At 37.5% G+C, this 26804-nt stretch overlaps 1 protein-coding gene across 1 annotated transcript in view; it reads right to left on the bottom strand.

The window, feature by feature from the left end:
* TDRD3 (tudor domain containing 3) overlaps positions 1-26804 on the bottom strand; it is a 269944-nt gene that overhangs the window by 68850 nt on the left and 174290 nt on the right. The window contains 5 exon segments of the mRNA XM_077158398.1: position 5104; positions 5734-5757; positions 5759-5868; positions 10338-10487; positions 13136-13203. Of these exon segments, the coding sequence (XP_077014513.1) occupies position 5104; positions 5734-5757; positions 5759-5868; positions 10338-10487; positions 13136-13203 (353 nt within the window).

The following is a 26804-nucleotide window of genomic DNA, read 5'->3' as shown; positions in this document are numbered from 1 at the left end:
TAAGGTATCTTTCTCTGGATGCCTTAATTTGGATATTTTCATGGCCTCAGAACTGTAAACTTGCAACTTGATAAATTTCCTTTTTATAAGCCCTTCCATTTCTGGTATATCATATTTCAGCAAATTTTGTAAACTAAAACACTACCTTAAATGTAAATGGATTAAACACTCCAATTAAAAAGCAGAGACTGACAGAATGGATAAAGAAGCATGGCCCGAAGTTATGCTGTTTACAAGAGACTCATCTTAGGTCCAAAAATACAAATAGGTTGAAAGTGAAAGATGGAAGAAAATATTCCATGCAAATGGTAATCAAAACAGAGCTAGATGGTTATCCTAATATCAGACAAGATAGACTTTAAGTTAAACACTATCACAAGAGACAAAGAAGGATATTTTATGTAGATAAAAGGGTCAACTCTTTGATATACCAGCTATATACATCTATATATATATATACCAGCTATATACATCTATATATCCAACAACAGAGCCAAAAATATATATAAAGCAAACACTGACATAATTGAAGGCAGAAATAGATAGTTCTAAAACAATAGTTGGAGATTTCAATATACTGCTTTCAATAAACAACTTTGGATGGATAGAATACCAAAACAGAAGCTCAAAAATGAATAAAAGACATGGAAAACACTACAAAACAAATAGATCTAACCAGACTATATAAAGCATTTTCTCAAAGAAGACAGCACACATATAATTTTCAAGTGGACTGGATCATTCTTCAGTACAACCACATGTTGTGCACAAGAGAACTCTCAATAAATTTAAAAATAAAGAAATCATATAAAATAACTTCTGTGATCACATTAGAGTGACACTAGAAATCAGTAAAAGAAGGAAATTGGAAAACAAATGTGAAAATTAAAGAGCATACTCTTTCTTTTTTGGGGGGGGAGGGGGGGTTTGCATGGACCAGGAATCAAACCTAGGTCTTCTGCATGGCAGCTGAGCATTCTACTATGAATCACCCATGCACTCAGAAATAGGGTACTCTTAAATAATCAATGAGGTAAGGAAGAAATTACAAGGGCAATTAGAAAACACATAGAAATGAATGAAAATAAAACACAATATATGAAAAATTATGGGATACAAGTTCAAAGGGAAATTTATAGATATGAATGCCTATATAAAAATGAAGATTGCAAATTAATAACCTAATTTCATGTCTTGAGAAACCAGAAAAAGAGCAAACTAAACCCAAAGTCAGGAGAAGGAAAGAAACAACATTATAGTGGAGAAAATGAAACAGAGAAGAAAAAAACAATTGAGAAGCAACAAAACAAAAAATCAATTCTTTGATAATATTAATAAAATTGACTTTTGCCAGACTAACAAAGAGAAAATAAGGAAATAACTAAAATCAGAAAGAAAATGGTGATATCACTACTGATCTTACAGAAATAAAAAGGATTTAAAAGGATTTTAAGAGACTACTATGAACAACAAATTCAATAGTCTACATGAAATTGGAAAGATTCCTAGAATACACAAATCACCTAAATCTACTAAAGAAGAAATATGAATCCTCAACAAGCCTACAACATGTACAGAGACTGAATCAATAATCAAAACACTTTGCACCAAAGACAAGTCCAGGATCAGATGGCTTCACTGGTAAATTTTATCAAAAATTTAAAGAATTAACACAAAAAACTTCTTACACTCTTCCAAGGAATTCAAGAGTAAGGAACACATACCAATTCATACTACAAGGCAAGCATTACCCTGATACAAAAGCCTGTTAAAGACACTCAGGGAAAAGAAAATTAAAGAACAGTTTCTGCAAGAATATAACGCAAAATTCCTTTAAAAATACTAGCCAAAAATATTCAACAGAAAACTAAAAAATGATTCATTATGGCCAAGTAACTTCTATCCCAGGAATGCAAAGAGGTTCAACATATAAAAACCAATCAATATTACATGCTTCATAAATAGTACAAAGGGAAAAAAAGAACATAGCTATCTCAATAGACACAGAAAAGACACTGGACAAAATTCAGCACCCTTTCTTGATAAAAATTCTCAGAAAACTAGGAACAGAAGGAAATTTCCTCAACATGATAAGGGACATATATGAAAAACCCAATGCTAACATCATACTCAATGGTGAAAGACCGAAAGCTTTCTCTCTAAGATCAGGAATAGGACAAGGATGCCCACTGTCACTGAGTTGTTCAATATGTTGCAGGAAGTTCTAGACAGCATTAGGCAAGAAAAATTAATAAAAGATGTTCAAATTAGAAAGGAAGAAGTAAAACTTTTCCCATTTGCAGACAACTGGTACTACATATAGAAAATGTAGAAATGTCTACAACAAGGCAACTAGATATAATCAAATTTAGCAAAGTGATGGGACATAGGATCAACTTACAAAATTGGTAATGTACTACACACTAGGAATGATCATCTGAAGAGGAAATCAAGAATAAACAAATTCTGTTTACAATAACAACTAAAAGAACCAAATATCTAGGAACAAATTTAATCAAGGATGTAAAGGACTTATACATGGAAACCTAAAATACATACCTAATACAATCAAAGAAAATTTCAATAAATGGAAGGACATTCTGAGGCACAAGGAAAGATATATAGACCACTGGAATCAAACACAGTTCAGAAATCAACCATAATATCTATGGCCAACTGATTCTTGAAAAGACTGAGCTTATCCCAGAATAGTTTCCAAGTACATTCATTAGGGAAAGAACAGTCTCTTCAACAAATGGTGCTTGGAAAAGTGTATATCTATAAGCAATAGAATGAAGGTGGACCCCCTACCTCACACTATGTACAAAAGTTAACCCAAAATGGATCAAAGACCTAAACATAAGAACCACAGCTATAAAACTTCTAGATTAAAACAGGTAAGTGTGGTGGTTTATAAGCTTTATATAACCCAGAAAAACATGTTCTTAAATCTAACTCATTCCTGTGGGTGTAAACCCATCGTAAGTAGGATCTTTTGATAAGGCTACTGAAGTGTGACCTACCTTATTCAGGCTGGGACTTAATCCTATTACTGGAGTCCTTTATAATCTTGATGAATGGAGAGGGAGAGGGACAGAAGGGGGGGTGTTGGAGGGGGAAGGAGAGAAAGAGACAGAGAGACAGAGACAGAGACCCAACCAGTGACAGAAGCAAGAAGCTGAAAGCAACGAAATCCAGAAGACAAGGGAGAGACCAGCAGAAGAGGCCATGGTTTTACACATGTGGCAAAGGAGCCAAGATTCACTGGTAGCTAGTCTTCAGGAAAACAGTATCACCCTGTTGATGCCTTGACTTGGATATTTCCTGGTCTCAACTGTAAGCCAGTAAATTCCACTGTTTAAGCCAACCCACTTCAAAGTATCTGCTTTGTGCAGCCTAGGCAACTAAAGCAGGAAGCATCTTCAAGACCTTGGTCTAATGGTCTCTTACACTTTATATCAAAGGCATGAGCAACAACAATAACTACAAAATAGATCAATGGGACTTCATCAAAATTAATTTTTTTGTGTGCCAAGGACTTCATCATGAAAGCTTTTAAGACAACCTATGGAATGGGAGAAAATATACGGAACCACATGTCCAATAAGGGTTTAATATTCAGAATATATAAAGGAGTCTTCCAACTCAACACCAAAATACAAACAATCCAATTAAAAGATGGGCAAAAGACTTGGTAGAGAGTTCTCCAAGATATAAATGGCTAGAAGCACAGAAAAGATGCTCAACATCATTAGTCATTAGGGACATGCATATTAAAACCAAAATGAGACACTCATACCCATTGGAATTGCTAACTATTAAAAAATGGAAAATCAGAAGTATTGGAGAGGATGGGGAGAAACATAAACCACTTTTTGGTGGTGGAAATGTAAAACGGTACAGCTATTGTGGAAGACAGTTGGTGGTTCCTCAGAGAGTTAGGTACAGAATTACCATATGACCCAGCTTTATGAAGCTGCATACTCCTCCCCTGCTCACCTTGCCTTGCTCCAAACTGCTTACTCTGTTCATTTTTTACATGAGAGAAAAACCTGTTTTTTAAAGCACACACACAGACACACACACACACAATATACAAAGCTAGACAGAAAATGAACAAGAAAGGGGAGAAAGCCCACGTTTTCAATGAAACCAGAACATGTTACAAATGCAGCAGAATTTTCTTCTCTAGTCTAAACATTCACCTTTGTGGCCTGATTAGTGACTATTTAGATTATTACTAAAGACATATATAAATGTTACTGTCACAGATAAAGGAATCTGATTTCCTCTTTATAAAAAATAAAACTGTCAATTTTTCCTGTAAGATACTTGAATTTTTCTTTTAAGATAGCTTTTATTCCTTCATGACTAAAAAATTAAGCTACTGCCTGACAGAAAATTTCTCAAAGCCAAACCAGTAGTAATAAATAACATGCTATTTGGTACATGGCACAAAACTGAGAAAAATCTAAGCAGACTGCTGATACAAGCTCTTCTCACACTTCCTTATTCACCTTTTCTTATACTCTGTCCACCTCTTACCTTTCTGACTTACTTTTCTTTTTCTCCCCCCCCCCTTAAATTGCATTTGTAAATTGCAGCATCAAAATTTTCCACGAAAGTACCTCATGACAGAGACCACTGGTTGTATCCCAAAAGCTATCAACTCTATTTAAACTTGATGTTTTAAAAGAAAGGACTTTGTTCAAGGAAGAGGAAGCTTGGCCGATAGTTATAAATTCATCTCCCACGCCAGTGATTGGTTTAGGAGTTAGCTGTGACTGAGTTCTAGTCAAAGAGATATAAATGGAAATTTGATAGAGATTTCAGCAAAGATTTTTTCTCTGACAAAAGAGAGTCATGTCGAGGAAAAATGCCCCTTTCCTTCCTGCCTTTGGACTTCTGTGTGAAAATGTAGGGCATGAAGCATCCTGTGACCTGAAGAGAAACCCAAGAAAACTGCAGAAATGTCCAATAGCGTTCTAACACTGTTATACTGCTGAATTAACCAATGATTTAATACTATCTACCTTCTGGGCTTCTTGTTACATAAGATAATAAACTCTCATTATCTAAATACTAATCTTAGGTATTCTGGACCCTACTGGCAAATATACTGGAACTTATTCAACCTCTAAAGACAGAGGAAAATGATTTCTCCTCAGTTCCCTTAGGTCTGAGGACAACATTTAAACCACTACAGCATACCAGAAATGTCTTTTACCCCCAATGGCCTTAAAACTCACATTTATTTTGCAACTGAACCCATAAAACACCCATGTTTGTTTCCACTTTTTTTCCCCCAAAACAAACAAACAAACAAAAAAAAACGTTAGGCAAAATGTGAGAAAATATTTGGGAAAGGTAGGGAAGGGAAAATACTTTAGAGAAGTTGCTAACTGTGTTTCTGATTCATAATATATTACCATATAATTTCTATGAGCATCTTCCTTTAATTTGTTAGCTTTTTCAAAATCAAGCCTTTCCAAATGACATTTTATTCACACACAATAAATTTAAATGAAGTGTAAGGTTTTATGTAAATTATTTTTCAAACAACCCACTTTTTTTGTGTGTTACCTGCAATCCTTAATGAAAGCCTTTTCAAAGTGGTACAATCTATTCATAACATATGATTACTACCATTGGTGGTTGTGAGGAGAATAAAGAGTTACCAGGACTATTAAAGGAAGAAACAATAACTATATGGTTGATTTTTTTTAGCCTTACAGTTCTCTGTAGACACCTTCATGCTCCTTCAGATTTGGCTGACTTTTCTTTTTGTAAAACTTCCCTATTTCGATTACCACCGCACTCATATTGAGATTGCTTCTACCACCCACCACCTCCTCCAAATGTCTTGGTCTTTAGATTAGAAAAAAGATAAAAGAGTGTAAATAAATAGCACATAAAAATAGGTCGAAGACTAAGATATAACTAAAAATATCTCGTAAAACTGAAGTAGTTTATGTAAATTATAACTCACATAAAAAATAAACTGTTAATTTATTCTTTTTAAACAGTATATTTATTATCCAAGTTTGGGTTCAGGCAATAAAAAATTATATGATTATAATCTTTAAATCGCTCTAAAATAAATCATTAGAATAATACTTAATTATAAAAAATTAATGATTACAATCTTTACTCTCTCTAAGGTAAATCATTAGAATAAAATAATGGAAGTATTGTACGATTAGTTGATTGATTAATGTCATGATCCTGGGTTATAAATCTAGCCATATTTCAAGGGAATCTTTAACAATGCACTAAATCTACCTGGGAAGCAGTTAATAATGCCTATCATCCAGTAATAAAATTTAATTATCTTAGAAAATGAACATAAATAATATAAAACTAAATTATAAATGAAATTTTACTTAGTATTAATATTAAATTTAACTTAGTATTAAAACTACTACATTATTTACATCAATTGCATAATATGTCTTCTCTTACTATGTATAAGACCTTTCAAGTCATACTTATTTTGTTGCTGACTCATTTGAATCACTATATGTGCTTAAATTTGAAATTTTTATTTGATCTAAATTTTGGTTAAAACTATTATGAAAGGAATAATGAAGACTGAATTGGAAAAACCCAAACTCATGACTGAAAAGCATTCCACATCGTTTCTTGTGTAATCTCAAACATCTGGTTATATAATATCTTTATAGTCTAATATATAAATATATCTTGTTATATAATATCTGTATAGTCCAATCTAAGAAGAATGAAGGCAAGATTGATTTTTAGTAGAAATTGCGATATATTTTTTAATGTGTTTTAAAAATGACTATACTCAGAAAACAACTAAGACAAATTTATATGTATTGGGAAATTATTATAAATCAGATGAAAGTTCAAGGACAAAGAAGTTGAAAACAGAAACTGTTAGATGAGTATTAATGAAAAATATATTAAATATTTCTATTAGGTAGTTGATATACCACAATGTTTAAATTTAACTTAAATAAAAATTAAAAGCACCCCATCAAAGAGAAGACTCATTACTAGATTCATTCAATTATTGGTTTATAGAGTCCTAGAAAAAAAAAGAAAAAGTTAAAATGTTTTGATATTTATATAAATGTAAATAAAAATGCTTGTCATATTAATGTTATACAGTATTGACTATACTGGGGAGCAATGTAGCAACAGACTTAAGAGCCAGCCAAGGTTGAGATTATTACATTGGCTCAGTCACTTGTTAGCTCCTATCCTTAAGGAAGTCACTTAACTTCCACCAAGCCTCAGCTCTTTCATCCTTAAAACAGGGACAAAGAAACCTTACTTCGTGGGGGTTGTTATAAGGATTAAATTACATTATTACTATGAAGTGGTTAGCTCAGTAACTGACACATGGTAAACCTTAATAAAAATGGCAAATATTGTTTTTGTTATTTTAACAGAAGATAAAAGGCTGCAATCTAACCTGTTCAAAATTATATTTCTGAAGTTAAATACTTTAACTCCGTAAGTGCATTTTCTTTTGGCGCCAGTACAATAGTCCCATTGTTTGGATGTATTTTCTTATTATTTCTTTCCATTTTGGGATTAAAGAATTGGATAAATAACATTTTCAAAATTGTTTTTCAAAGCTTTAAAACAAGATACATAAATATCTAGAACCATTACAACTTAAACATTACCAATAAGATCAGTGGGTTTGTATTTTACGCAATACACTGCCTTCTCCACATTGTGTGAATTAGATAAAAGACAGCATCATGACCACAAAACTCAAGTGCGCTCTTAGTACTGCCTAGCAATCTCACTATATTTCTGTAGTCCAGTCTATCTTCTACACCACTATTTAACGTTACCCTTGCTCCTCAAACCTCCAACCACTTCTCCTCCATTTGACTGACAAAACTGAAACTATATAAAGAATTTGAAGAGATTCATTCTACCCAACCACTAATATCTGCATACTTATACTTTATCTTAATACCACATACTTTCTCTTATCACCACGTGAATGTTAAGAGAATGTAGAAGGAATGAATGACCACCCCAATTCTACATTCTCAATCCTCATTTTACATGACTTTTCAACACCTTTAACACAATTACTTTTGGTCCATGAAATATTTTCTGCATTCTCTTGGGTTTTATTCTTCTCATAGGTCATAGCATGGCTGATTCAACTTCTTCCATCCAATCTCTAAGGGGAATGCCACAGGGTTCATTCCTTACCCTTTCCCTTCACTATCAGTATTCATTCTCTTGGTGATCTCATTTGTCCTCAGGGTTTTTAATACCATTATATCTCTAATACATATATCCACTCCAAAGCACGCTTTACTTAGGATGTAAGTTACACAGGACTTCAGAGATTCTCAATTTCTGACCAGGGCATTTTTACATTGCAACCTCCCCTAACAACAAGTGGCATTCAGACACACACTACTCTACATTTCCTTTTTCCTATAGCACTTATGACCTTCTAATCTATATTATTTACACACTGATTATATTTATGATGTCTCCCTCACTAAAGAATAAGTTTGATAAGGGCAGAGATATTTGTCTGTTTTGTTCATTGATTTAACCCATGTATTGAAAACCAGTTCTGGCATATAGTAGGCTTTCAATAAATATTTACTGAATGAATGATGAATGGAATAAATGAATGAATATCATGGCTTGGTCATTTGTAGCTGATTCCATCAAATGCACATAACTGCGCAAATGGATAATCATAAAATATCTTTTCAGAACAACTCTACTGTGATTTTGGTGTTCAAATATACATATTAAATACATGTACCCTCTGCTAGATTACACAGATTTAGTACCAAAACTGTCCCTGTGTAACAGTGACCAAGTCCCTTCACTTTGTTGAGACTCCATAAACTTTCTTATAATATAAACTGAGGAATTCTAAAGTCTGTTTTAGGTTTAAAAAGCTTTGATTCCTTAATTATCAATTATTTATGAGAAAATATGCAATCTATTACAACTTTTAAAAATGAAGCATATAGTATGCTACCTATATTCTAGTAAATAGCTGTAAAAAAAATACTTGGGAAGAAAGTTTGTTTGAGATAAATGTAAAAAAAAAATACACTACCTACAATCAGCAAGAAAATTGATAAGCACCTATTATCCTCACGTCTGAAATTCTATCATTTTAATAGCTTCTTGGGAAAGAGGGAACATGTGTCATAAAAATGCTGTAAGACACATTAATACCAGAAATGTTACAAATGGTTTTTCTTAAACGTGCCATAGACGAGAGGAAAGACTATAGAATAGCAAGAATCACATTTATTGAGAACATTAAACAAAGGAGTGACACGATCTATGCCAGGTAGTTTCTAAATGCCCTTCTAAAGATTATCAATTTTAATTTTCACAGTGACCATATGAAGTAGGTACAAATTTTATTTCCATTTTATAGATGTTTAAAATTGTGGCATAAAAAGTTATGCCTATCCAAGAGTGTCAGCAGGATAGGCTTACAGGCTAACTCCAGAGCTTGTATTCTTGGTCCCAAGGCTAAACTGATGATAGAAGGACACATGGCAGAATAAACAACCAAAATTCAAGAATTCTATTTAAACTTCAAATTTAAACAGGAAAGCAGTTGTTAACTAAGCTTAGTTAGTGGTTCTGAATGCATGAAACTATATTTTGATCTCAATGCTTAAAAGCCTAAGCAAAAAAATCATGTGCTAAAATTTCTTATTAAAACCTAAAATTAATAATTAGAGAAAAAACCTATCCAAAATAGTCCTGAAATTTTTAAAAATGAAAAGAAAAACACTTAACTATCATTGGTAAATGATGTAATAATGGGTATGTATATATGTACAAATATAACCCAAAAATTAAAAAAACACTTTTACTATACAGTAAGTGGAATTAAATATAAAACCTGGCAAAAACGTTAACACTGAGCCAGTGATAGACCCTCTAATTTTCACCTATATTTTTCAGAAGTTGCACTTTTAGGGGAAAATTATCCTGAAAAAGTGAACACCTAGCCCAACTAATAATGAGAAACTCTCTGACATAATAAAAACGTCAGTTGTTATATTGTTAAAAAGAAAAGGAAAAGGGAGACAAGAAGGGCAGTTTGCTAGCAATAGTAACTTACTGGAACTGCCAATGTAATTTTAGAAAACAAACATATGAGTAAAATGGGTAAGCTTAAGATTCTATTAGGCAGTAAGGCATTTCCTACTTATGGAATATGAAAGAATAATGTCAAAGGTGTGTTAAATTAATTATTTTATGTGAAAGGAATGCAATGATCGTGAATAATCTAAATGGACACAATGATGAGAAATAAGAAAACCCTGCAATTAGGTTCAGTTCCTTACCTCTTTGCTCTTTGCAACTTCTGCAATAGCAGCAGTCCTTTGCTTTTCAAATTCATCATTATCATTTGTAGGTTTGACAGGCATAGTAACTTGCAAGGTCTTTCTTCGATCCAGTTCTCTACTATCCACTTCGACATGAGACATACACTTCTGGTAACAATAAATAAAAATAAATCAATTTAGTAGTTCTAAAAAGATTCATGTTTTTCATTAGAAAAGAATACTTCTTCAAAAGAAATATGTATTGCTTTTACAATAGTTGAGAGGCTACAAAAAACAAAACTACATCCTATAGATTTAAAAATAAAGATAGAAAACTGAGTAAAGTAACTTTTAAATAAATGTAACTGGTAAACAATTAAAAAAATTACTAAAATGTGGCATATATTCAAAAACCATATCTAAACAAAAGATCAGGTTTCATTTTAGGATAATGATTTGACATCATTTTAGATTTCAAGTAGTTCTCGACTAGTACACAGGAAAAAAGTAAATTCCACTTGTTAATTTAAGAGTTTATTTTTCATATTATATGAAGGCTGGGTATAAAAGAATGCCTCTGAACTTACAAACCAAAAATCTAAAAACATCCCTCCTCCCCAGCAGGCTGCAATGTTTAAGATTTTAGACCCAATTTTAAAAGGCATAATTTTCTAAAAAATAAGCTCTCAATTTTAGCCTCCATTCCAATCTTAGCAGTACAAATTCTACAAAAGAAATTTTTTCTCAACTCATTGACTAAAAGAAATCGAAAACATCTTCTCAAAGACATGTGCTACACAAATAAAATATTTCAGAAGTCTAAATATATCCTTTGTTACCAAACACAGCTGGTATTTTCTATCTTGAACCCATGTTTCAAGGCTGAAATAGGCTATATAGAAACTTTTCAAATGGCCTTTAGAAACAATACTAGATACCATACCTTTATATATTACACTTCCTAACCCAAAAAGGCTATAAAACACACTGTAAATTCTTAAAAATAATTAGATCATAAGTCACTCTGGAAAAAAATTTGAAATATTATAACTTATATGTTGTATAATACTATATGTTGCAGAAATAAGAGAAAGATTAAAACCAAAATGTTTAAGGGGAAAATAAATTCCTATAAATATATCATTTATTATTTCCTCAAAATAAATTAATAGAAAGTTTACCCTCTGTGTTCATTCTGGGGGTGGGTTGGTATTATATTGGAGAAGTAAGAGTATTAACACAGACCACACTATTAGGCTCTATACCTCCTCTTATCTCGACTCTCCCTTATTCCAAAACAGTAAAAGCGAGCATATTTTGAAAATACCTTAAAAATATCCATAATACAAATATGAGTTTAATATTGAGCTGACCTTATCAAAGATATTTTTTATTTTTATTTTTTGAAGAGGATGGCAGTAAATTGATCCTATTCATTTATCTTCTGATTAACTTAGATACCTGTAACTCATACCAAAAATAAAAACAAACTCTTGTTATGGAAATCTAAGTCTGTGTTTCCCATGACATCCCCAGCTCATCTTCATTCTAAACCAGCACTCTCAAGAAAGGATAGTAAAGAGCAAATGCAAGGCAGGTTACCAACAGCTAAACTTTAGGGGCATCATGAGGCAAAAGCAAGCTGCCACAGGGTTTATTTTCAGATCTTCAAGACAAAGCAAAGAGAGTTTGGAGGAAACTGTTGCAGATTTAAGTTGATCCTGATCACAACCAGAAAAGCATAAGATACTGGCCAGCTGAAGTGCTACTTCAAGGTAGATTTTTACAGCAGGAGATAGTTGAAAAATAGGAAGTTTAGACTTAAAACCTTTTAGCTTATTTGGGAGAAGGATAATAATCGCCATGGTTGAAGAAGACAATACTATATTGGATATAAATTAAGTCCTTGAAGATGCTGTTATGAATTAAACTGTGCTCACCAAAAAGATATTTTAAGTCCTAACCCTGAGAGTACCTCAGAATGTGACCTCATTTGAAAATAGGGCTCTTATAAATGGATTTAACCAAGTTAAAATGAGGTCCCACTGGAGTAGTGGATCCTTGATCCAATATAAGTGGTGTCCTTTTAAGAAGAGGAAATTTAGACACAGGATAGAATGCAATGTGATGACTGAAAAGTGAATGACATGGAGTGCCAGCAAATCACCAGCAGAAGTCAGGAGAGAAGCAAGAAAGAGATTATCCTTATAGATTTTAGAAAAAAATGGCCCTATGGAGATCTTAATTTCAGACTTTCAGAACTGTGAGACAGAGTTCTGTTGTTTTAAGCCATCCAGTTTGTAGTACTTTGTTACAGCACTCCTAAGATGGTAAGAGATGGTATTTGGAATGAGGCAGAAGAACAGACCTTAGAAGGAACAACTGGGACAGGAGGCACTAAAATGCAGTAGTGTCTTTCTGCCTTGAGTTCTCAATTAGATCCTATCCCTCTGTACAAATTTCCTTTTCCTAGTTTAATTTTATTGAACAAAATGAAAATTAGCCTATTTTAGTCTGCTTACACTTGAATTTCTCTCTCATCCAGCACAGATTCTATATTAATTGTGATAAATTACTCTTCAGGTAGGCTCTGAGTGCTTTAATCTTTTAATCAACAGCTCTCAAGAAATAGATTCTACTAATACATTTCATTACAGTCAAGGAAAATAAAACACAATTGTTAAATTCCTTGTACTTAATGTATTTCCATATAACTCCCTGACCCCTGAATGTTCCACACAAATGACACACTAGAATACAAACAAAAAACATTTTTTTCCTGATTAAAATTAATATGCCAACCTGAAAGTCATTACCTGTCCAAATGGCACAAAAGGAGGTGGTCCACCTTCAGTTCCAATATTGCTTCTATGTGTTTGACAAGCTCTGTGAGAAAAGTAACGCATTAAAATAAAAATTATACATAAAATATATTTGCTACATACAACTTATACCAGGCATCCACTTCTTTTAGTAACTCGAACAGGAGAAGAAAAAAAAGTCTTCTGCATATTATTTCAAGCTATATAAAATATTTTATTCCTAACTTCAGCAAATATGCAAAGGCTTTTCCCTCATCTCCACTTACCAAAACGCACATTCACACAGTTTCATAAATATTTATCAAGTTGCTCCCCTTAAGAGTCAAAACACAATAAAAAATCCCATCTTAACAAGTAGTCAATTTAAAGATAAGCTCTGATAACAAGAATTTCACTTTAAAGCACAATAAAACAATAACCTGAAATATAAATATTACCTAGTTAATAATATTCAAACCTTATAATTATCTTTAAAATGAGGTTTTTAGACACATAATATATTAATAAGCAACATACTGAGAAAGTAGATTTCCAGTTGTTTAAAGATATCAGAGCATTATCGTTTATAATATGGAGGTCACTTTTGATTACAGCAAAATCTCCTTAAAAGAATACTGTTTTTCAAAATAATTTATACGTTCAGGAAATATTCAAAGCAAAATGACTGAACTATTTCATTGTTTCATTATTTTTATACAATAAGCTTTTAATTTTAGTGCCCCCTCAACTCTCACATGTAGAGTAAAGGATGATACTTATATTATAAACATGGAGGAGAAATCCTCTTAGTAGGAGCTATTTTTGATTTTGGGGACTGCCCTTATGAAATTTATTCCTGCAAAGGAGAAGCTAAACCTACTTATGATTATGCCTAAGGATCACCTGCCAAAAAAAGCTTTTGTTACTCAGATGTGGACTCTCTCTCTAAGACAACTCCGCAGAAAAACTGACTGCCCTCCTCTCTATGTAGGGCACAACACCAGGGGTGTAAATATTCCTGGCAACATGGGACATGACTCCCAGGGATTAGCCTGGCCCTGGCACTGCTGGAATGAGAAAGCCTTTTTGACCAAAAAGGAGAAGATAAATGAAGAGAATAAAGTTTCAGTGGCTGAGAGATAAGTAGAGTCGAGCGGTCTTTCTGGAATTATTCTTATGCTGTAAATAGATATCACTTTTCATTTTGTGTTGTACTGGAGTAGCTAGAAGGAAATACCTAAAGCTGTTGAGCTGTAATCCAATAGCTTTGATTCTTCAAGATGACTGAATAACTATGAATAACTAAAGAGCTTTAAAGGTGTGAATGTGTGAGTGTGAAAACCTTGTGATTGACATTCCCAGTATCCAGTGTATGGACAGATGTGTAAGAAAAAAAAAAAAGGACAAAAATAAATAAACAACAAGAGTATATGGGGGTTATGGGATGTTTTGGGTGTTCTTCACTTTTACGTTTATTACTTTTATTGTTTTTGTAGTAACGAAAATGTTAAAAAATCTATTGCACTGATGAATGCACAATTTTATGATGATACTATGAACCACTACTTGTACACTTTAGATGATTATATTGCAATAAAAAAATCACTGAAGGAAAGAAGCAATTTTTGCCATCATACAGTCTTTAAAAAATGCCATCAGGAGTCTACAGAAGTACTACTTTCCATTATCTATTCCTCCAATTTACATTTAAAGTGCTAACATATATATCATCTAAGTACTAGTTGTCTGATTCAATGTTAAAATCTCTGTGCATTTTAAATAATTATCATTAAAGAAAATGTTATGTTTAAAACATGACAAATATTGGGTAAAAAAGTTAAAAAAGCACAATGTGTATTTCCAAGAATATACCAGATATGCAATTTGTGTACATTTTATAAAATAGCTGTAAAACTAAAAACAATGGTAACATTCAATTCAACGAGCAAAGAATAATTTAAACTGTGCATGAATACTACATTTCTTTATAACCTCCATTTAAGATAGTCACTTTTAATCAAATCAGGAAATACAAAAAATTCATCTGGGGGCCCTTTCCTCAGTTTTAATTTAGATATCAAAAAATAATTATTCAAACTGCTGTAAATCATTTTAATTTGTACCATAATTACTTTAAAAAGCTCACATAAGTTGCCAATAATACCATCTCCCATTATACACTATAAGTTAAAAAAGATATTTCAGGAGTTCAACTTCCTGTCCTGAAGGAGGTACAAGAACATGACTTACCATGCCTCTATAAACAACCAGAAATGCAGACAACATATGAGATACAAGTATTTTAAGATAAAAGGACTATTTTCCTGAAAGAAAAGACAAGGTGGGCTCTGGATCTCTGCTTAGAAGCATGAAGAATCAAAAAAAAAAATAAAACAGGGAGTTGAACTGAGGGCATACTTGTCACAGGTTAAGAAAGCTGAAGCAACTGGAAGTTGTAGGTCAGAGTTTTGGGACAGATACCTTACGTAACCACTGAGAATTAGACTGGACAAATAACAGATAATCTATTGTTTAAATAATCTATTATTTGAACAATCCTCATACCTCACACAGGGTCAGGAGACATTCCAGATTAAATACAGAACACAAACTTCTTGATGATCATTGAGCAATGAATAGAGATCTAGAAGACTAAACAATATTTGAAGTAAATGCTATTCTAGGTCCCCCTTTCAAAGTTTGAAATCACGCCTTGAAGGGATCAAGCTGATCCACAAATAAATTAACTGCTTACAAAGGTTAATTCTTATACTAGAACATAGCAAAATTCAGGCACTCGATAAAAACCTACATCACAATGTCCAGCATCCATCAAACACTACTAAGCACTTCAAGAAAAACCCATAACCATTAGAAAAACCAATCAATAGGGGCAGAGCGAGAGATAAGAAATACGATGGAACTACCAATAACAGAAATGGAAGCTCTACAAAGAAACAAAAGGAATTTTTAGAGAAAAAAAATCTGAAATGAAAATCTCATCAAGGCGGGGCCAAGATGGCGGCTTAGTAAGGTACGTGCATCTTAGTTCCTCTTCCAAAGCAACTACTAGGTGAACTGAAACAGTGCAGAACAGCTCCCGGGGCCACGGCAGGGAATGGACACACAGTGTACCCCAGTCTGGACTGGCTAGTCTGACTGTGAGACTCGGCTGCGTTGAGATCCCTGAGCGGCGCACGATTTCCTGAGCAGCGGCAGCTGTGGCGGACGGAGCTCCTCCCTCCCTCCTTCCTGGGCCAGCTGAGAGTCTCGGAGAGGCAAGTTTCCCAAGCCGAGGCGGCCGGCGCCCCTCTTTTGTGGGCGGCTTCCTGGTCCGGCTACGAGTCTCGGATCAGAGGGCTACCCAAGCCGCGGTGGCCCTCCCCCGCGGGCGGCTTCCTGGTCCGGTGGGGAATTCCTCAGGACGCGGCGGCCGGTGACCAAAGCCCCTCCCCAGCGGTGACTTCCTGGTCCGGTGGCGAATTCCCCGGGCCCGCTGCGGCCGGTGACCAGCCACAGGGTCCCCTCAAGCCGCAGCGGCTGACGCGCCTACCACGCGCGGACCCCCAAACCAACTGAGAGAATTGGATCGGAAATCCCCAGGCCGCGAGGATCAGTGACCGGGGGGATCCCTTCCAAACACGTGAGACAAACGTGTGCCACGAGCGCCACCTACTGGGCAGGATAAGAAAAACAGAACCCAGAGATTTCAGAGAAAAACCTTACAACCTTGTTGGGTCCGACACCCAGGGAAATCTGACTAAATGCCCAGATGCTAGCAGCAGAAGATAACGGTCCACGCTCAGAAGATTCAGAATATGGCCCAGTCAAAGTAACAAACCAATAGTTCAAATGAGATACAAGAGCTGGGACAACTAATGCTGAATATACGAACAGAAATGGAAAACCTCTTCAAAAATGAAATCGATAAATTGAGGGAGGACATGAAGAGGACATGGGCTGAACTTAAAGAAGAAATAGAAAAACTGAAAAAACAAATCGCAGAGCTTATGGAAGTAAAGGATAAAGTAGAAAAGATGGAAAAAACAATGGATACCTACAAGGATAGATTTAAAGAGACAGAAGATAGAATTAGTGATTTGGAGGATGGAACATCTGAATTCCAAAAAGAAACAGAAACTATCTGGAAAAGAATGGAAAAATTTGAACAGGGTATCAGGGAACTCAAGGACAATATGAACCACACAAATATACGTGTTGTGGGTGTCCCAGAAGGAGAAGAGAAGGGAAAAGGAGGAGAAAAACTAATGGAAGAAATTATCACTGAAAATTTCCCAACTCTTATGAAAGACCTAAAATTACAGATCCAAGAAGTGCAGCGCACCCCAAAGAGATTAGACCCAAATAGGCGTTCTCCAAGACACTTACTAGTTAGAATGTCAGAGGTCAAAGAGAAAGAGAGGATCTTGAAAGCAGCAAGAGAAAAAAAATTCATCACATACAAGGGAAACCCAATAAGACTATGTGTAGATTTCTCAGCAGAAACCATGGAAGCTAGAAGACAGTGGGATGATATATTTAAATTACTAAAAGAGAAAAACTGCCAACCAAGACTCCTATATCCAGCAAAATTATCCTTCAAAAATGAGGGAGAAATTAAAACATTCTCAGACAAAAAGTCACTGAGAGAATTTGTGACCAAGAGACCAGCTCTGCAAGAAATACTAAAGGGAGCACTAGAGTCAGATACAAAAAGACAGAAGAGAGAGGTATGGAGAAGAGTGTAGAAAGAAGGAAAATCAGATATGATATATATAATACAAAAGGCAAAATGGTAGAGGAAAATATTATCCAAACAGTAATAACACTAAATGTCAATGGACTGAATTCCCCAATCAAAAGACATAGATTGGCAGAATGGATTAAAAAACAGGATCCTTCTATATGCTGTCTACAGGAAACACATCTTAGACCCAAAGAAAAACATAGGTTGAAAGTGAAAGGTTGGGAAAAGATATTTCATGCAAATAACAACCAGAAAAGAGCAGGAGTGGCTATACTAATATCCAACAAATTAGACTTCAAATGTAAAACAGTTAAATGAGACAAAGAAGGACACTATCTACTAATAAAAGGAACAATTTAACAAGAAGACATAACAATCATAAATATTTACGCACCGAACCAGAATGCCCCAAACTACGTGAGGAATACACTACAAACACTGAAAAGGGAAATAGACTCATATACCATAAAAGTGGGAGACTTCAATTCACCACTCTCATCAACGGACAGAACATCTAGACAGAGGATCAATAAAGACATAGAGAATCTGAATATTACTATAAATGAGCTAGACTTAACAGACATTTATAGGACATTACATCCCACAACAGCAGGATACACCTTTTTCTCAAGTGCTCATGGACCATTCTCAAAGATAGACCATATGCTGGGTCACAAAGCAAGTCTTAACAAATTTAAAAAGATTGAAATCATACACAACACTTTCTCGGATCATAAAGGAATGAAGTTGGAAATCAATAATAGGCGTAGTGCCAGAAAATTCACAAATACTTGGAGGCTCAACAACACACTCCTAAACGACTGGGTCAAAGAAGAAATTGCTAGAGAAATACCTAGAGGCGAATGAAAATGAAAACACAACATATCAAAACTTATGGGAAGCAGCAAAGGCAGTGCAAAGAGGGAAATTTATTGCCCTAAATGCCTTTAGCAGAAAAGAAGAAAAGGCAAAAATGCAGGAATTAACTGTCCACTTGGAAGAACTGGAGAAAGAACAGCAAACTAATCCCAAAGCAAGCAAAAGGAAAGAAATAACAAAGATTAGAGCAGAAATAAATGAAATTGAAAACATGAAAACAATAGAGAAAATCAATAAGACCAGAAGTTGGTTCTATGAGAAAATCAATAAGATTGATAGGCCCTTAGCAAGATTGACAAAAAGAAGAAGAGAGAGGATGCAAATAAATAAGATCAGAAATGGAAGAGGAGACATAACTACTGACCTCACAGAAATAAAGGAGGTAATAACAGGATACTATGAACAACTTTACGCTAATAAATACAACAATTTAGAGGAAAAGGACGGGTTCCTGGAAAGACATGAACAACCAACTTTGACTCAAGAAGACAAAGATGACCTCAACAAACCAATCACAAGTAAAGAAACTGAATTAGTCATTCAAAAGCTGCCTAAAAAGAAAAGTCCAGGACCAGAAGGCTTCACATCTGAATTCTATCAAACATTCCAGAAAGAATTAGTACCAACTCTCCTCAAACTCTTCAAAAAAATCAAAGTGGAGGGAAAACTACCTAATTCATTCTATGAAGCCAACATCACCCTCATAACAAAACCAGGCAAAGATATTACAAAAAAAGAAAACTACAGACCAATCTCTCTAATGAATATAGATGCAAAAATCCTCAATAAAATTCTAGCAAATCAAATCCAACAACACATTAAAAGAATTATACATCACGGCCAAGTAGGATTCATCCCAGGTATGCAAGGATGGTTCAACATAAGAAAATCAATTAATGTAATACACCATATCAACAAATCAAAGCAGAAAAATCACATGATCATCTCAATTGATGCAGAGAAGGCATTTGACAAGATTCAACAGCCTTTCCTGCTGAAAACACTTCAAAGGACAGGAATACAAGGGAACTTCCTTTAAATGATAGAGGGAATATATGAAAAACCCACAGCTAATATCATCCTCAATGGGGAAAAATTGAAAACTTTCCCCATAAGATCAGGAACAAGACAAGGATGTCCACTATCACCACTGTTATTCAACATTGTGTTGGAGGTTCTAGCCAGAGCAATTAGACAAGAAAAAGAAATACAAGGCATCAAAATTGGAAAGGAAGAAGTAAAACTATCACTGTTTGCAGACGAAATGAGACTATACATCGAAAACCCGGAAAAATCCACAACAAAACTACTAGAGCTAATAAATGAGTACAGCAAAGTAGCAGGTTACAAGATCAACATTCAAAAATCTGTAGCATTTCTATACACTAGCAATGAACAAGTGGAGGGGGAAATCAAGAAACGAATCCCATTTACAATTGCAACTAAAAGAATAAAATACCTAGGAATAAATTTAACTAAAGAGACAAAAAACCTATATAAAGAAAACTACAAAAAACTGCTAAAAGAAATCACAGAAGACCTAAATAGATGGAAGGGCATACCGTGTTCATGGATTGGAAGACTAAATATAGTTAAGATGTCAATCCTACCTAAATTGATTTACAGATTCAATGCAATACCAATCAAAATCCCAACAACTTATTTTTCAGAAATAGAAAAACCAATAAGCAAATTTATCTGGAAGGGCAGGGTGCCTCGAATTGCTAAAAACATCTTGAGGAAAAAAACCGAAGCTGGAGGTCTTGCACTGCCTGACTTTAAGGCATATTATGAAGCCACAGTGGTCAAAACAGCATGGTATTGGCATATAGATAGATATATCGACCAATGGAATCGAATAGAGTGCTCAAATATAGACCCTCTCATCTATGGTCATTTGATCTTTGATAAGGCAGTCAAGCCAACTCACCTGGGACAGAACAGTCTCTTCAATAAAGGGTGCCTAGAGAACTGGATATCCATATGCAAAAGAATGAAAGAAGACCCATATCTCACACCCTACACAAAAGTTAACTCAAAATGGATCAAAGATCTAAACATTAGGTCTAAGACCATAAAGCAGTTAGAGGAAAATGTAGGGAGATATCTTATGAATCTTACAATTGGAGGCAGTTTTATGGACCTTAAACCTAAAGCAAGAGCACTGAAGAAGGAAATAAATAAATGGGAGCTCCTCAAAATTAAACACTTTTGTGCATCAAAGAACTTCATCAAGAAAGTAGAAAGACAGCCTACATAATGGGAAACAATATTTGGAAACGACATATCAGATAAAGGTCTAGTATCCAGAATTTATAAAGAGATTGTTCAACTCAACAACAAAAAGACAGCCAACCCAATTACAAAATGGGAAAAAGACTTGAATAGACACCTCTCAGAGGAGGAAATACAAATGGCCAAAAGGCACATGAAGAGATGCTCAATGTCCCTGGCCATTAGAGAAATGCAAATCAAAACCACAATGAGATATCATCTCACACCCACCAGAATGGCCATTATCAACAAAACAGAAAATGACAACTGCTGGAGAGGATGCGGAGAAAGAGGCACACTTATCCACTGTTGGTGGGAATGTCAAATGGTGCAACCACTGTGGAAGGCAGTTTGGCAGTTCCTCAAAAAGCTGAATATAGAATTGCCATACGACCCAGCAATACCATTGCTGGGAATATACTCAAAGGACTTAAGGGCAAAAACTCAAACGGACATTTGCACACCAATGTTTATAGCAGCGTTATTTACAATTGCGAAGAGATGGAAACAGCCAAAATGTCCATCAACAGACGAGTGGCTAAACAAACTGTGGTATATACATACAATGGAATATTATGCAGCTTTAAGACAGGATAAAATTATGAAGCATGTAATAACATGGATGGACCTAGAGAACATTATCCTGAGTGAGTCTAGCCAAAAACTAAAATACAAATACTGTATGTATAAAAAGGGATTTTATAAAGCTTAACAGTAGCTAATTTTTCCTGCTTAATTTCGCTATTTACATATATTTTAGCTTCTGAAATATCCAGCAAAAGCATTTGTGCCATTTTATATTCATGGCTATGCATTTGGTGTGAGTTAAGAATTATAAAGAAAAGAATTATGGGCCCCATCAGGTTGAAAGTAAACAATCCGGGACTTTCCTAGGGCGGTTATCTGTTTCTCGCCTCCCCCCCACCCCCACCCCATGACTCCTTGTGCCTAAATCACTTGTTGTAAAACTGCGGCTATCTGCAATAGCCACTCCCATGACTCATGCTCAAGAAATGCTCGCTGTGAAACTGTTAAAAGTGCTTGTTGTAAAACTGCTCTTATCTGCTTTTTGCAAAACAGCACCTGTGACCCATGCTCGACCCCCACCCCCCTCATCTTACCCCTTTTAAAAACTTTTACAAACTCAGGCTGGGGGCTCTCTGTTCCTGGGTGTTCAGTGAGCCCCACGCATGTGTGAAAAATAAACCCCTTGCGTGTTGCATGAGAGAACGTCTCTTGGAGTCTTCCTTTGCGTGGCAAAAACTCTCAAATTCTTACATTTGGAGGTCCCACCGAGATCGGCTCTTCGTAGGGGAGGCTCCAACAGCCTTCTCTCTCAGGGTAAGTGAGGCCTTTTTGTCTGAGGTGCGATCGCTTAGTCTGTCAGACTGGCAGTGACTGTCGGAGAGTCGCGTGAGCACTCCCCGACCGCAACTGACAGACGTGTCCAGGGGTTGCAGGTCACTCTCCCGAGGGACGCCTCGGGATTGGGGGACCTCCGGGGACGCCTGGAGGCTTCCTACAGGGCCGACTCTGTCTGTTTCCCTTCTGACGGGGGGAGACTCGATCACAGTCATCAGGCCAGTCTGAGCTGTGTCTCTGAAACCGTGTAAACGTGGTGTGCCGGCTGTGTGTGTGTCTGTCTGTATTTGTGTGTTGGGAATTGTTTTTGTTTTAACAAAGATGGGTCAGGGAGTGTCGACTCCACTTTCTCTGACCTTGAGACACTGGTCTGAGGTCAGGGAAAGAGGTCAGAATCTATCTTTTATTGTAAAGAAAGGCAAATGGCAGACCTTCTGCTCGGCCGAGTGGCCCTCTTTTAACGTGGAATGGCCTCAGGAAGGAGCTTTTCATCTACCCTTGATTCGGGCCGTCAAGTCAGTCATCTTCCGCCCTGACCCGTATGGCCACCCGGACCAGCAGCCCTACATCATGGTTTGGCCGGACCTGTGTGAAAACCCACCTCCATGGGTAAAGCCGTTTCTCACTCCTCTTGGTTAACATGACTCTCCCTCTGTACTCCCAATCAAGGTGCCGGGTCCTTCTCAAGCTCCGAAACTCTATCCTTCCTTACCTCCTGCAGTCCTACCAGAATCCCAATCGGATCTATTCCTCTTCGACGCAGGTCCTTCTTCCCCTCCTCCTTACCCTTCAGCTCTGGTACCGGACCCCCCTTCTCTTAGCTCACCTTCTCCCTCCTCTAGTTTCCTCTCTCCGCCCTCTTCCATTCCCTCTCCGCAGGTTCACCAACAGACGATCCCAGATGAACCAGGACCAGCACATAGTACACGAAGCAGACGAGCACTAAGCCCATCTGATGTAGCGGTCACTCTCCCCCTCAGACCGTACGGGCCTCCAGTGGATGATGGACACGGGGGAGAAATGCCCGCTCTACAATACTGGCCCTTTTCCTCCTCTGACTTATATAACTGGAAAAATAATAACCCTCCTTTTTCCGATGCTCCCACTAGGCTGACTGGATTGGTGGAGTCCCTTATGTTCTCTCACCAGCCCACTTGGGATGATTGTCAACAACTCCTGGGGACTCTCTTCACCACGGAGGAGCGAGATCGGATCCTACTGGAAGCCAGGAAGCAAGTTCCTGGACAAGACGGGAGACCCACCCAACTCCAGCATATCATCGATGATCGGTTCCCGCTGCGCCGCCCTAATTGGGACCCAAACACCTCTGAAGGTAGGGAGCATCTGTCCATCTATCGCCAGACTCTAGTAGCGGGTCTCCGAGCAGCCGCACGCCAGCCCACCAATTTGGCCAAGGTAAGAGAGGTTATTCAGGGAGCGGAGGAATCGCCCTCAGTCTTTTTAGAAAAACTAATGGAAGCATACCGTAGGTATACTCCCTTTGACCCTCAATCAGAGGATCAAAGAGCCTCAGTGGCCATGGCCTTTATCGGCCAATCAGCTCCAGACATTAGACGCAAGCTGTAGCGCTTAGATGGGTTGCAGGACCTAGCCTTGCGAGATTTAGTCAAAGAAGCTGAAAAAGTGTTTTATAAGAGAGAAACAGAAGAGGAAAAAGAACAAAGGAACGAGAGAGAGAGAGGAAAAAGAGTTGGTGAGAGAGAAAAGGAGAACAAAAGAATTAACAAAGATCCTGGCCACAGTAGTTGAAAGAAACACTGAAGGTAGAGGACGAGCTGGAGAAAATCCCTCAGGTCGGCGTTATCGTACCCCTCTTAGTCCAGACCAGTGTGCCTACTGCAAAGAAACTGGGCACTGGGCCAAAAACTGTCAGAAAAAACGGAGGGGTACTAGGCCCCCAAATTGGCAACAACCGGCCACGTTGGCTCTAGAAAGTGAAGACTAGGGGAGTCAGGGCTCGGCACCCCTCCCCGAGCTCAGGGTAAAATTTAATGTGGAGGGGGTACCAATTAATTTTGAAGTCGACACAGGAGCAGTAGTGTCGGCCCTCCAAGAACCTATAGGCCCGCTCTCTACAAAAAGGTCCTTAGTGCGGGGAGCAAATGGCAGTCGCTACCGCGCCTGGACTACTAAAAGAACCATGGACCTGGGGAAGGGGAGGGTTCAACACTCCTTCCTAGTCATTCCTGAGTGCCCTGCCCCGCTTATGGGAAGAGATTTGTTAACTAAACTAAGGGCGAGAATCACCTTCAATCCTAAGGGGCCAAAGGTGGAATTTTTAAACCCGCTAGTAAGCCAACCTGTAATAACTGCCCTCACCTTGCCAGTCGAAGAAGAATATCAGCTGTATGTAAAATCAGAACAGCTCCACAGTTCTATTCCTCAGGCCTGGCTTGAAGAATTCCCTAATTCCTGGGCAGAAGTTGCCGGGTTAGGGTTAGCAGTCAATCAGCCCCCAGTAGTGGTGACCCTAAAGCCCACCGCCTCTCCAATTCGGGTAAAACAATACTACTTAAGCAAGGAAGCCCGGGAAGGAATCAAGCCCCATATAGAGAAATTCCTTGGCGTGGGAGTACTTAAGCCCTGTCAATCAGCCTGGAACACTCCCTTATTGCCAGTCAAAAAGCCAGGGACTAGAGACTATAGACCAGTGCAAGACTTACGGGAAGTAAATAGCAGAGTGCAGGATATACATCCTACGGTGCCAAATCCCTATAACCTGCTCAGCACTCTCCATCCTGAAAAGACTTGGTATACTGTGCTTGATCTAAAAGATGCTTTCTTCTGCCTGCCCTTGCATAAGGACAGTCAACCCTTGTTTGCTTTCGAGTGGGTTGATCCTGAGACGGGATCCTCGAACCAACTGACTTGGACACGCTTGCCCCAGGGGTTCAAAAACTCCCCCACCATTTTTGACGAAGCTCTTCATAAAGACTTAAGCTCCTTCAGAATTCAGCATCCCAGAGTCACCTTGCTACAATATGTGGACGACTTACTGTTGGCAGCAGACACCAAGGAGGACTGTGAGTATGGAACCCGAAAACTGTTAAGTGAGCTAGCCGCACTGGGGTATCGAGCCTCGGCCAAAAAGGCCCAAATCTGTAAAAGGGAAGTAATCTTCCTGGGATATACTCTTAAGAATGGAAAGCGATGGCTCACCGAGGCTAGAAAGAAAACTGTAACACAGATAGCCCCGCCCACAACCCGAAAGCAGCTACGAGAGTTCTTAGGGACAGCAGGATTCTGCCGGTTGTGGATCCCAGGGTTTGCAGCCCTTGCTGCCCCATTATACCCCTTGCTCAAAGGGAGCGCTGATTTCCAGTGGGGAATAGCACAGCAGGAAGCCTTCGACACCATTAAGAAAGCGCTCCTGTCAGCTCCAGCTTTAACCCTCCCAGACGTGAATAAACCTTTCACGCTTTACATAGAAGAAAGGAGAGGCGTGGCTAGAGGGGTCCTAACACAGGCTTTAGGCCCCTGGAGGAGACCGGTGGCCTATCTGTCCAAGCGATTAAATTCAGTTGCCAGCGGATGGCCACGCTGTCTCAAGGCCATCGCGGCAGCTGCCCTCCTGGCAAAAGACGCAGACAAACTCACTCTAGGACAGAAGCTGACCATAATAGCCCCTCACGCCCTGGAGAGCATAATCCGCCAGCCTCCAGATAGATGGATGTCAAATGCCAGAATTACCCACTATCAGGGCATCCTCCTAGACAAAGACAGGGTGACTTTCGGGGCCCCGTCAGGTTTAAACCCGGCTACCCTGCTCCCGGACGAGACTGCGGGACCTGTGCTGCACACTTGCCAAGAGATATTAGCTGAAGAAACCGGAATCCACAGAGACTTAAAAGACCAACCATTACCTAACTCGGAGGTAACCTGGTTTTCGGACGGAAGCAGCTTTCTCCAACACGGTAAGAGGCGAGCGGGAGCGGCGGTAGTCAGTGGGACAAAAGTTATTTGGTCTTCTAGCCTCCAGGAGGAAACATCTGCCTAAAAGGCTGAACTAATTGCCCTCACAAAAGCTCTAGAATTAGCAAAAGAAAAGCGAGCGACTATCTATACAGATAGCCGTTATGCCTTTGCTACTGCCCACGTACATGGGGCAATTTACCAACAAAGAGGGCTATTAACCTCAGCTGGTAAAGAAATCAAACACAAAGAGGAAATTCTTAAACTCCTGGCAGCAGTCATGCTTCCCAAAGAACTGGCCACTGGCCACTGTGCTAGCCACCAAAGGGGCTCGGACCCAATAACCATGGGTAATAAGCGAGCAGATGAAGAAGCAAAAGCGGCAGCAGTAAGGGACCCTGTAAACTTGGTTCTAAGTAACCAAAGAAAACCAGCAACCTCCTGAAACACTATCTGAGGTTACACCCCAAGGAGAATCGGAAGCCCTAG

This window comes from Tamandua tetradactyla, chromosome 4 (genome assembly GCF_023851605.1).
Source record: "Tamandua tetradactyla isolate mTamTet1 chromosome 4, mTamTet1.pri, whole genome shotgun sequence".
Taxonomy (NCBI): Eukaryota; Metazoa; Chordata; class Mammalia; order Pilosa; family Myrmecophagidae; genus Tamandua; species Tamandua tetradactyla.
The sequence above is the reverse complement of the archived record's forward strand: the minus strand, read 5'-3'. Positions and strand labels throughout refer to the sequence as shown.